The sequence below is a fragment of the Vigna radiata genome, chromosome 10 (genome assembly GCF_000741045.1).
Source record: "Vigna radiata var. radiata cultivar VC1973A chromosome 10, Vradiata_ver6, whole genome shotgun sequence".
Classification (NCBI taxonomy): Eukaryota; Viridiplantae; Streptophyta; class Magnoliopsida; order Fabales; family Fabaceae; genus Vigna; species Vigna radiata.
Window position 1 is genome coordinate 6,355,101 of NC_028360.1, and position 13,587 is coordinate 6,368,687.

A 13,587-nucleotide genomic window follows, 5' to 3' on the forward strand; every position below is an offset into this window, starting at 1 on the left:
GATTATGATCAGACATCACGTGGGAACCCTTCTTAGTTAAAATTGTAATAATTCAAGAGAGAGGGTCACAAGTCAGATTTTTCAATTTTAAAATACACAAAAATAATTAAATGTAAAAAGGATCAATTAAAGGAGAAAAAAAAAACATTCTTATATACTTATATTTTATAAACTTTTTGTTTCTTCAAAAACTAAAGCATAAATGTTAATATTAATCATAACAAATATTGGGTTGTTTTGCTTTCTTTTTTCTATAAGTGCAAGCAAAGGCATATTTGAAGTAAAATGGCAAAAACTGAAAATCGAAGAAGCAAAATGGTTTTGTTCTTTGATGAGTTAAAAATTTGAAGCTTGAGAATTTTGCGTGCAAACTTTTATGTTGATGTCCCTCTCATTGAAATTGAATCAAACCCCACATTAACAAATTAAAGTCACTTTCGAAAAGACCCTTTCATTATCTCCCTCTCCTTTTCCCCATACATGAAGAAATGGATGGTTTATGGAGCATGAAAGGTGAACCTCAAGTCACACACACATACACATACACATACACACACTCTCTCTCTCTCATGCTTTAATTCTCAAACACGAGAAGTTAAATTTTAGTGTGAGTTGGGTAATTGTTGGAGGGTCTATTTTCAGTCCATAAATACCTGTCTGCTACGCCAACTCACTTCCATATTTTGCATCCTTTGTACCTGAGTTCAAGGTTTACACCAAAGAACTACATATAGTGCAGATTCCTAAGGTTAGATCACATAGTGGACTTGTTTGTTTGCATCCTCTTACCCTAACTATTGTTTCTGCATATTGCTATCTATCTAATTTCATGGTTAGTCACTACCTTATAGCATGCCAAAATCCAGATCACACCAAACCCTTGTGCACATACATACAATTATCATCACTTATATCTTTCCTTTTGTTTTCTTTACCTTTCTCTTCAACCTCTTTCATGTTTTCATTTGCATATATATATTTTCTTTTTCAATGATCATCCAACTGCTACTCACTAATTTATCTGGTTTTGGTATATGCTTATTCACTTTTAGCTTCAAACCATGGAGCTTCCAAATCAAGCTCAAGAAGGCTCTTCTCAAAAGAAGATGGGAAGAGGGAAGATTGAAATCAAACGGATCGAGAACACCACAAATAGGCAAGTCACCTTCTGCAAACGCCGCAACGGTTTGCTGAAGAAAGCTTATGAATTGTCAGTTCTGTGTGATGCTGAAGTTGCCCTTGTTGTCTTCTCAAGCCGTGGCCGTTTGTATGAGTATGCCAACAACAGGTTATATTTCAACGCACAAACCCTTCTTAAATTTCTCCCAAATCTTCAAGTTCTTAATTTGATTTCTTTACTAATATCCAAATAATGCTCGCTGATTTTGTCTCAGAATGTCTGCAACATGTTTGAACAAATGAAACTGATATATTTTTTTTAAATCTGTCATGAGGTTTTAATATAGGTTCGAAGGGTCAATTTCCTTTCTCCCCCAACACTTTTAATTTTGTCCCTTTTGATTGTTTGTGTTTTTTAATGATAATGTTACTTTCCTTAATGAGCTTTGTGGTGTATGTGCATTGTTTATCTCACAAACCTATTGCTCTTTTATTCTTGTCCCCCAACTGTTTGTTTGAAAGGTTGCAGATCTGTGGTGAGAGATAGAAATAGGAGTTAAGGTGATAGATACTAGGAGTATAGCACTTGATAGATGAAGAAGAGGAACAGCTTTGAATAGGGTTACAAAGATTTGCAAGTCAGAGATCTTAGCTTCTTTGTGTATATTCTCCCATGCTCTTGATCTTTTTCCAATCCTTTTCCTTTCTCTCTCTCTTTCCCTAAACATGTCAACCATAAAACCTACAAAAGTCTGCCACATAAAGCTGCAAGCACTCATTATTGAACTTCTTCTCTTCTCTTCTCTTCTCTTCCTCATCATCATCATCACTTTTTCTTCACACTCCTAATTAACTTGTCAGCTGATCAAAATTTCAACTTATCTAGGGTTTCGATTTTTCTTTAGTCACACACCTAAATCCATTCATGTCTAAGTCTTTAGGGAAGTCAAATCATCCATATCTATCTACTAATTTGATAACCTCATTGTGAAAAAGTGAACAGTAAAAGAATGTATAAAAACTCTTTTATTGAATTTCTGACCGTACAAGGTAGTTATGAATGTGAACCTTCCAAAACCCAAAATATTAGGGTTTCTGTGGTCAAAGATTTCAGATTGCTCTTACAGTTCAAACAGATTTTTTTTTTCATCATAAATTCATTTCCCATTTTTGTCCTTTACCATAGGGTCAAGGAAACGTGCAGTTAGGGTTTCCCATCTTGTGTGGTGTTATCTATGTCAAAAACTCTCTTTGCCTTCCACAAAGAATTTTTTTTTGCAGAGGGGATTTTGAAATATTCATGGAATTAGGGGTTACTTTTTTTTCTGTTAGAATATCTGTGAAAGTAAGGTTTTTGGGAGGAAAGAAAAAGGAGATTTATTTTGTTTCTCATAAATATTTTTATTTAATAATTATAAAATAAAAATAAAATGGTAGTCAACATAAATTTAATATCGCAGTCTTCTGTTTATTTTTATGATTATTATATGATATTGTTTAATTTAAAAATAAAAGAATGTGCTCACTTTTTTTTTTCTCACAAAATCCCATTTTCAAAACACACACCACACACACACACAATTAACTTAAGCTAGAAGAACTCCTCTCTAGGGTGGATATTTAAATTTCTTGAATACATATAAAATACAAATTAATATTCATTAATTGTTTTTTTGCTGAAATGAATGAAATACAATTTGTTCTATAAGAAAGGGTTAACAAAATGCAATTCACTGGTCACGTGAAGTTCTTATTATTTCTTAGTTCTTGAGTAAGGACAACAGGGCACAGTGGCATTTATTCTTCTGCAGGGTGTTTGGTTCATCTTTTTATATATATAATTGTAAGTTTATTTTCTTTCCCATTTGGTAGAATTTTGAAAGAAATTAGTATCCTAAAGAAGTTACATATTATGGTGTTTTGATGTTATTCTTTGTGGATGGTTTGTTTTTTACCCTGCGTTGCTAAAAGTAACAGCATGATATCAGATTCTAAGAATGGCTAAAAGCAAAGCAGCCCTCTCTCTTTCATCTTTTTTCATTTCTTTCATCTTTGAGGAAATAAAGCTTCTTCACTCGACGTCAATCTTCTACCTACTCTCAATTATGTGTTTTGGAAATTTCAATAAAAAGGGAAACTTACATTTACATTATGGCCAGATGATCATAGCTAATCGGCTTCTTCCTACTCATCTCATTAACTATTGCCATTCGAACTTTCAAATTTAACTAGTTTTCAAAAAGGGAGAGAAGGGTTTCACATTATATTCCTTAGAATATTTCAAACAGATGAGAGTTTTTTTATATATATATAAACGATTTCGCTTCAGCTGTTTGTGTCCTTAGAAAAATTTGTGAGAAAGAAGGGTGTGTGAAGAGCGAGAAGAAACAAAGAGAGTACGATCCAATGAGAAGTTCTGAGACTTGATGACCTTCATTTCTTAGCTTTCAAAGTTTACTGACACACACTAGAACTACAGGAGCAATCTTCAAAGGGATTTATGGTGTTTTCCGATGTTTTCTCAAGTTTTCAAGTGTTATATTTATTTGGGGAGAAATTATCTTTTCACACTTCACCAATATTTATTTTTTAAAATGCTATTATGGTCATTATAAAAGTAAAAAATATAGTATTTATAGAAGAAATAAATATCAAAATAAGTAGACGTAAATGAATTTTTTTATTAAATATCAAAATATTATGGTCCCAAGATTGTGATAGAGCAGAAAGCTTTTGACATTCATATGATCATGTTGCAGAGAAAAAAGAGTTATAATATACTTTATTTTCCTCACAACTATAAGAAATGAAAAGTTTCAAAATAAGTTTCATTTTCACTTTTGAATATAATATTAATTATCTGTTTTAATTTTGTACTCCAAACAAGATTAAGTGAGACAACACGAACTGAAAAATAAATGAGTAATCATAAAGTTAATTTTGTAAAATTGTTATGTTAATTATCTATTTATTATGATTTTTTCTTTGTGTGAGAAAACTTAAAAAATGATATTTATTATATTGGTTAAAGAGAATATTATTTTTACGACTATGGATCATTTCCAGAATGACAAGAATGTTTATTCTTGATCATGATATTATTTTTCATGACATAGTTTTTAAAAGTAAAGAAATAGTAACATTTAATCATATTTATGCATTTTTATATTATAATATTTAATATTTTTATATATTTATTCAGAAAATGAAACACCCTTTAATATAGAAAAATCATTTATATAGATTGAGTTTTATGGAGGATATACATATGACAGTTTTAGTGGAAGAATATGTCTCTTCTTCAATTTCTTTGACTTTTATACTGACAGAAAACTGCCTTTATAAGACAGACGAATCTTGTATATATATATATATATATATATATATATATATATATATATATATATATATATATATATATATATATAATATCATCTTCCATGATAAACTCAATTTAAAACATTCTTGAGGAAAATATTTATGGTATAAACATATTTTTTGCACTTTTGCTAATGTTGTTCATAGATTTGTGGCACTGATCCACAAGCTTTTACGCTTGCTTGAATTGTTTTCACTTTGCAGTGTTAGGGCAACTATTGAAAGGTACAAAAAGGCAAGTGCTGCTTCCACAAACGCAGAATCTGTATCTGAAGTTAATACGCAGGTAAATTTATAAAGAAATATAAAAAAAAAATAATACACTGCACAAAAGTAATGTTTTGTTTTGGTTATTAGCAGATATCAAATGCACTATAATTTCTCAATTACAACCTTTTTCAACCAAAATGCTTTTATGGTCAAATCGCTCATGTGTATTTAATCTTTTAATAATACTAAAATAATCACTAATATATATACATCTTTTCTGAATAATAATATATCTACCATACTAAAAATATAACATATCTAGCACGCAATTAATAAACAAAAAAATGTTTCGTGGACTTTAATAAGAATTTCCAGCTAATTGAATTTATTTAATGTCATTGCTTTTTCTTAAAACAATATTAATGTCATTATTTATGCATTTTATTTAGCAAAAAATTACTCTTTTGCTTAAACTTAAGTATCATATGTAATAAATATAATTAAGAACAATTGGTAAGTGTTATTATTTTTTTTTATATAGTATTCGAAGAATGAATTATATCTTTTTAAATTATTAATTCATATTTCATCATATAACATAGCAGTATCCTAATTCTTCATTTCAAAAAGACATTATTTTTTATGATATACTATTTTATATATCATCTTCTTCACGTATTAACACTGAGAACATCAGTTTTACCAGCAAGAATCATCCAAATTGAGAAGACAAATTCGGGATATTCAGAACCTAAACAGGTAAGTTTCTTAGATTTTTTTATACATACTTTTAATATATTCTCTCCATTGAATAGCTCACATCAATTTTTCCTTGTAGGCACATCCTTGGGGAAGCTCTCGGTTCTCTGAGTCTTAAGGAACTGAAGAACCTCGAGGGTAGATTGGAGAAAGGATTAAGTAGGGTTAGGTCTAGAAAGGTATATAATTAATATATATATATATATATATATATATATATATATATATATATGTATGTATGTATGTATGTATACATCTTGTTTGTATGTCTTTATATCTTTATTCCTATAGACTGATGCACTCAAAATTTTGCAGCATGAAACATTGTTTGCTGATGTCGAGTTCATGCAAAAGCGGGTACTAATAACTTTTCTTTTGGCGTTGTTAATTTATGTTTTACTTGTTTTTGCTTTTTATATACCAAAGCTACCATATATAGCAAGTTTCATGAACAGAATAAAGAAGAGATGAGGTAAGTATAATCTGATTAGGGTTTATCTTTTCTTCTCTTCTACAATGATTTTGTTGTATAGTGTATATCAAACTTCTCATGCTTTTATTTTTCTTTGTTGATTAATTGGTTTAATTTTACTTGCCATTTGATTTCATCAAGGTTTGTCTGCATGAGTAACCAAATTCTGAGGTGTAAGTTTACTGATATTATGCAGGAAATTGAGCTGCAAAACCATAACAATTATCTGCGAGCTAAGGTCCTCATTATTCTATTAACACACATAGACTCGAAGAATCTATGCAGAAAACACATAAAAATAGTGTCATTATTATTGAATTATGGTTGAATTTTGATGCAGATAGCTGAACATGAGAGAGCTCAACAACAGCAACAACAGCAGCAAACAAATATGACGCAAGGAACACTGTGTGAGTCACTTCCTTCACAATCTTATGACAGGAACTTTTTCCCTGTAAATCTCATAGGTTCTGATCAGCAATATTCACGTCAAGACCAAACTGCTCTTCAACTTGTGTAAGCATTCATCATCTTCTACTGATACTGTGTTTGGTTGTTCATTTTTCACATCTCAGATGCATTTTCTTTTAAGTTATATTAGCTTTGAAGATTGCTTCAAAGTAAAACAAGACCTAACATCTTAAATGAGACTCTGCATGTTTGGTTTAACGTGAAATCTACATGCAAACTGAAACTACTTTAAATCATTTTTATTTTTACATACAACTTGGATTATTCTAAACACAGTTCCTTCATTCTCAATCACTTCCAACACACTTACAAAAGTTCTGAGTCTGATATTTATAAGTAAAATATAAAAGTAAAAGCAAAATCCAATTCTAGAACATTACAAAAATTTAAAATCCTAATTTTATTTTTTTTGCAAGCCTTATGAAAAGAAGAGAGATGAGAAAAATATTACATATGTGTAGACATAAAATTTATGGTGTAAAAAAAATTTAGAATGAACCTATGCATCAAGTAATTAATTAAGCTTCCATTTTTTTTTATATGTATTTGAATGCAGCTGAAGACATGGTTGAAAATTAAAGCTACAGTGGAAGTTGTGGCACAGTGTTTATGGGTTAATTATGATAATCTTGCTAACTACTGTAATAGTTAGTTGTAGTGTTTATATAGTGGAGATCCAATAATGCCATGCACTGTGTTTCCAGAACCATATTATATATAGTGCCTTTAGAATATACTTCTAAAGGTTATCAAACTGTGAACTAAAAATGAACCATCATTTTGGACCATTATTTCATACTATATATATATAATGCTTAATTATGTATTTTTAATTAATAATAATTGTGTGTGATTCAGACACTTGCATATATGCTTCTGATATAATCTAATTAGTTATTTATATATTTGGATGTATTAGATGACTTAAAAGAATTCACCCTAACTTTAGTATTTGGATACATATGTTGTCATTTCTTTTCTTTTTCTTTTCTCATCACTTCATACTTTTTTGTAAATCTACCATTTCACTCTTTTATATTTTTCATCACTCTAATATTGTTTTAAATATTTTAGAAATAATTTATTTTTCTAAAAAAAGTTAAATACTTTAAGTAAAATTTATTTAAAAGTGAAATTTTATGAATTCGTGATAGTAATTATATTACTTAAAATAAATAAAAAAATCAAATTTCACTTAAAAAGATCTGCATTTGAAATATTTTACATTTTGTTCATTTAATAAATTTATGTTTCTTCTTTGTGATTTTTGTCTTTAGCTTCGTCTCCATTTTTTTTAATGTTGGCAAAAAGTTCTTTAAATTAAACTCGATTTTCTTATTGTCTTTTCCAATGTTATTATTTAATTTGTTAATTAAGGATTTACTTGTCAATATCAATTATTGTTTGACTAAGGTTAAACATTATTTTCTTATGCACTACGATAAATTATTAAATAGCAATCAAATTTAAATAAAAATAATAATTAATTGTCATATTAACTAAAATAAATATTATTTTATAAAGTAAAAATTTTTAGAATTTAAATTAATCTCCAATTTAAATAGAGACTAATTTAGAATTAATAATAACAAATAATTAAAGTTTTAATAACTAACATTAAAGACTAATTTAAACTTTAATTCACAAATTAATTTTAATTTTTTATTAATTATAAATATTATTTTAGATTTGAATAATTTTAAATTTATAAACAACTTAATCAGTATAATTATTTTGTCTTTAGGTTTACTAATTTTTTCAGTGATGTCTTCTATAGATGTCATTTATTAGTGTTTTTAAGTTAGTTATGTTTTACTTTCAATAATATGAGAATTTCTTGGGTCATGATATCAAGTTTTCTTTTTTTACTATTATTATTATTAAAGTGAAATGAGACTTTTTGGTTGTTGAAATAATTAAGTTAGAAGTTTTGGTGATATTAATGAAAGTTATTTTCATGGTATTATTGAAATTATTTATGAATTCATGTATATCAAAATTATTTGTTAGAATTTTTTGTGAGGTTATTTTTTAATTGATGTCACTTAAAAGTTTATTTTTTTTTTCTATTTTCGTCATTAATATTATATGTTATGTAAAAATGTTGTATTTGTTATTAAAAGAAGTACATATCTAAATAAGAAATTAAAATTTTATAAATTAATATTATTTTATCTAAATGCATTATTTAAATATTAAAAAATTTAACATAAAATAATTTAAATTTCTTGAAAATTATAAAATTTCTTATTCAGATATAAAATATCACATATAGACTTGCCGTTGGTCATGAAAAAATGTTAAAATAAGGATTAATTGAAAAACTTAGTCAAATTAGTCATGTCAAATTTTTGAGAAGAAAAGCTTGTGGAAAAAAGAGATGAGTTATTTATCATCAGACCAACAAATAGGAAAATATATAAAATTTAAAAGATGATGTCACTAATGATAAATTTAAAATTTGTAGAATATTATAAATAGAAATTTTGACTTGCATAGTTGCAATTAGAAGAAAAAGACATAAAATTAATGAGGGCTTGATAAAGCATCAACAACATTAGACGTACCACTCTTACCCTTGATGACATATGAAAATTATTCAAGGAACTTTACTACTTGTCATGTTTTTTGTTCAACTTACCTTGTCCTTTCAAATACTTCAAAGATTCATCATAGTTATGAATGATAAAATCTTTAAGCAAAAGATAATGTTGTCATCTTTGTAACGATATCTAACCATTGCATACAACTCCTTGTCATATCTTTGCTAGTTAAAGGCAATATTATTTACTTTATCACTAAAATAAGCAATTTGGTTTCAATCTTGCATTAACACTCCTCTTATTCCCATATCAGATGCATCACATTCAAGATTAAAAGATTTAGCAAAGTTAGGCAAAACAAGAATGGTCCAACACTTGGTTGGGAGTGTTTTGGAAGGTTTTGTGAATAGAATTAACAAACCAAAACATGAATTTTCACACAATTTAAAAACAGTTTCACACAACACTTTCAATCCTTGATTAACAATCAATTAATCACTTCTCTCATCCTATTTCAACACCAATCAATCAACTAAGCGAAAATTAATTGAGTTTTCCTAAAATCGAATTAAGAAAACGAATTACACATATTTAATCAATCCTGCACCGAACAGATTAATTAACTAAACGATAATTAACCCATGTTAAACCACTAAGTATGTACTAATCTCCAATGCACAACTAATTCAATGAAATACAAGGTAAAGTGCAACAGATTTACATTTAATATCCAGAAATCTCAAAAAAAATGTTGCAGCATCGCTAACTACCAAACCAAACTGATTAAACTTTCATTAACACGAATTCGAAACAGAACCAAACATAAAAAACACAACAGAATACACTAAACTTGATCGGACAACGAACAACACCTAAAAAATGAACTTCAAATGCACAAGCGAAATTCACCCCAACAGAGTCAAAAGCGAATTGAAACATCAAAAAATGAACCCAATAGCAGAAACAACAACCTAAAAACGAGAACCCTTATCCTAAAACGAAAAACTAATTAGAACATTAATACAACAAGGCAATCTGGACAGAAACGAAAATGCATTGTGCTGGAACAAAAATGCAAGAACGAAAATGGAAGCTTCAAACAGAGGATGAAAATGGCTTCCAAAGGTAAAAGCTGGAACAAAACTTAAACCAGAAAAGAGAAAGGAAATTGAAATCCAAAACAAACTTCCATTAAATTGTAAAACGTAAAATGTACCCAAGAAATTGAAAAGAACAACTAAAATTTCTTTTTATTATACTCTATAACGTATAAATTACGATATGCGAGAGATTGCCTTTGATGATTTATCCCAAACAAGGTAGCAAACTATTTTAATATTTTTTATGAGAATAACCCTCTTTAATGTTATGTTTTGGTATTGGACAATTAATATAGTTTTTTTAAATGCAATACAGATGTATAGATTCTTTTACCCATGCTTTGATATAGGATAAATAGTAATAAATTTTAGATTGCTCATAATTTTTTTTTTTAAATTTCTTCATATTTTAGACTTATGTTATAATTAAACATTAATAGTATTACTTCTTTACTATATTTAAATTTAAACATCCTTTATTAAAATTAAAGGCTTAGATACTTTTTTTTTCCTATTTTTGTCAATGTGGAACTTTTTTCTTGAGTGTCCAATATGGTTCTAATTTTAGTAATTTATGTTCTATTTGGTCTTTTTTTTCATGACACAATCTAAATTTTTAGTTGCAAATTATACATGTTGGTAGTGTTTGAATGACTTGTTCCATTTATTCTAGCGTGACCTGTCCAACAAAGTAAGACTTCAAAGTTCGTCATTGAATTGAGTTTTTCTTGTGTGTTACACTAGTGCAAAAACGCTGTTTAACGTCACCCATCAGACATCGGTTTCGTGAAAAACCGACGTCTATTACTGCATGGTGGCATTATCGTAAATATATTAGTAAACTAGATGTTTGTTTCGATGTTAGGTGACGTCTATGACATCATAGACGTCGCACTTGCCGCAAATCGACGTCCAAGACCCTGAGGTATGTGATAAGACAGTCAATTCGACGTCGACTAGAAAAGGGCACCGATGTTCAATTCACTAAAGGAAATCAAACGTCAACCGGTTCAGCTTTAGACGTCGGATCCCCTGAAAACTCGATGTCGACTGCAACAATTAATGTTGTTCACCTAATTCCCAGGCGCTTAGACGTCACATAATCAAACGGCAACGTCTAACGCCTATCTGGAAAGCGAAAAGACAAAAATTCTTCAATTTAGACGTCGGTTCTGATCGTAAGCGACGTCTAAGTTCCTGTAATTGATTATTTTCACCAAATTCAAGGGTTTTAGACGTCGGCTAGGAGGGGCACCGACGTGAACTACCCTTGACAGGAAATCAAACGTCAATCTTTTCAGCTTCTTGACTTAAAATAGACGTCGGATCCCCTAAAACACCGACGTCTATAGACGTCGGTTTCTAGAGCAACTGACGCCCCATTTCATTTTAAATAGACCGCGGACTCTTCTCGTCATTCAGTTTCTGATCGCGTCTTCATCTCTTCTCTTTTTTCTCTGCTTCTCCTCTTCTTTTACTCGCTTGCGCACCTCTACTTTTTATCTCTTGCGGCATTGCATTGTCGTTTCTCATAACGTCATTGTCTTCGTCCTCTCCTTTTGCTCTCTTGCATCCCAGGTGCGTGGTTTTCTTTTATGCTTACCATTTAAACATTCTTTAGTTTTTTATCGATTATCTTGTTGTTTAACTGATTAAAATTTGCTTTCTTTGTGTTGTGTTTTAGTGCAGTTTTGATCCTCTCTTTGGGTAACATAGTGCAACATTTTCCCTTTGCTGGTTTCCTCACAAGAAGAGTGGCGATCTTTTGAGTTTTCTAGTTCTTCCGACCCAAAATGGTACTTGGGTCCTTGTCTACTTCTCGACACCGTAATTTTTTTCTGTTGCAGTTGAATAATGAGAAGTAGCCATGGACCCAGGTTCAGTTTTGGGTTGAAAGCACTAGAAGATTCAAAAGACGTAAGCTTTTTTTGTGGGGAAACTAACAAGAGGAGAGTGTTACACAATGCTACCGAAAGTCTGGATCAAAACTGCATTAAAACACAACGCGTTGTTAGACGTCAGTTAGTGCCTGGTCCGACGCCTATAAGAACATAAATGTCGGTTAGTGTCATTTTCAACCTCAATATATATTCATGTTACGTCGGTTTAAGCAAAGGTAGACGTCTATATAGAGTAATTAGACGTCGGTGTGAGTATAAGCATACGTCTATATAGACGTCGGTGGATATCGTTAACCGACGTTTATATGGACGTCGGTTATGAGGAATTGCGACGTCCCATAGACGTCACCCGTATAGACGTCGGATGGAAAAGTGATGTTAAAAGGCCAAATTAACCGACGTTAAACAGCGTTTCTGCACTAGTGTTAGTGATACAGTGGCTCACATTTTTGGTGAAAGAACTTTGGAGCTTCAATGTGAAGCACGTTTTGCGATTTAGGGTTTTGCTAGTTCGTTCCCTTTTTTTGAGTGTGGTTGATTGTGTTATTTGTTCTTACAAGTTTAGTGTTAGAGCGGGTTTTTTCTTTGGGGTTCATGGTGATGAATATGGCGTGTTAGGGCTTGTGAGGGAGGCCAATTAGGGTTTATCGTAGGTTAAGGTTGGTCTATTATGGTTCTGATTTATTGGTAACTATGTGCGTGGAGAAGGCGCTCACAATGAGGCTATGAACAAATATGGTAGCGGGATTTGGATCTAGTTTGTCTGTAGGTTTCGTATGAATGAAGATGGTGACAATGGTGGCATGGGCAACGGTGGTGTGGTGGTTGTTGTGTCTTGGTTGCTCGTATGGTGGTTGACGGTGGTATAATGGTGGCTAACGTTGTGGTGGCTTCGTAGTGATTTATGGTGGCGCGATTAAGGCTTTACGGTTTGGGGCTTTGATTGATGGAAATTGACAGTGCAAAAATATGGTTGAAGAGACACTTCAATTTGTTGTGGTTGGTGATGGCGTGACGACATGGAGGAGGCCATTATAGTTGCTTAGGGTTTTTGGTGTGTTAAGAAGAAGATGAGATGACATGACGACCTATCATTGGCTGAATTCTGGATTTAGGTCAAGTCATGTAAAAAAATGGAATAGTTAATTTAAACATTGTCAACATATATAGTCCGTTATTAACAATTTATACATCGTTATAAAAAAATAAATTAAACAAAAATTATCAAAATTGATACCACATTAAATACTCAAATAAAATGAATTCCACATTGACCAAAATTTTAACCAAAACAAAATTATGTATTTTTTATACAAAAGTATCGTTCTATTATGAATATCATCTAATTAATAATTCATATTATACTTAATATACATCAAAGTCATAGAAACATTTAACTTAAGACATTACATTTATCATTTCATTAGTGGATTAGGTTGTAGGTAGACCTAATATAATAGAATTTTCACAACTTTCATTATTGTTTTTATTAGCGATAAAGATTGAATAATAAGTACTTGAAGTACTTCAATTTTTTCACAAAAAACATACGTGTCTGAAATCCAAAAACCTAATTCTATAGCTCATAAAAAGTTATATGCATACATACATATATATATATATATATATATATA

The 13,587-nt window shown here is 30.1% G+C and overlaps 1 protein-coding gene across 4 annotated transcripts; it reads left to right on the forward strand.

Moving 5' to 3' along the window:
• Positions 1 to 568: 568 nt before the first annotated feature.
• LOC106775320 (agamous-like MADS-box protein AGL1) lies at positions 569 to 7,207 on the forward strand. Of its 4 annotated transcripts, none has more exons than XM_014662430.2 (9): positions 569 to 748; positions 1,053 to 1,288; positions 4,702 to 4,783; positions 5,405 to 5,466; positions 5,546 to 5,645; positions 5,782 to 5,823; positions 6,135 to 6,176; positions 6,279 to 6,454; positions 6,966 to 7,204. In XM_014662430.2, exons 2-9 carry the CDS (start codon positions 1,062 to 1,064, stop codon positions 6,967 to 6,969), a joined length of 735 nt encoding a protein of 244 aa, XP_014517916.1. In that variant the 5' UTR covers positions 569 to 748; positions 1,053 to 1,061; the 3' UTR covers positions 6,970 to 7,204. The 4 variants fall into 4 exon arrangements, with proteins under 4 accessions (XP_014517916.1, XP_022642937.1, XP_022642935.1 ...); XM_022787216.1 differs by lacking the exon at positions 569 to 748 and adding an exon at positions 767 to 832 and having other exon boundaries at positions 5,414 to 5,466; positions 6,966 to 7,207; XM_022787214.1 differs by lacking the exon at positions 569 to 748 and adding an exon at positions 767 to 832 and having other exon boundaries at positions 6,966 to 7,205.
• The last annotated feature ends 6,380 nt before the right edge of the window (positions 7,208 to 13,587 follow it).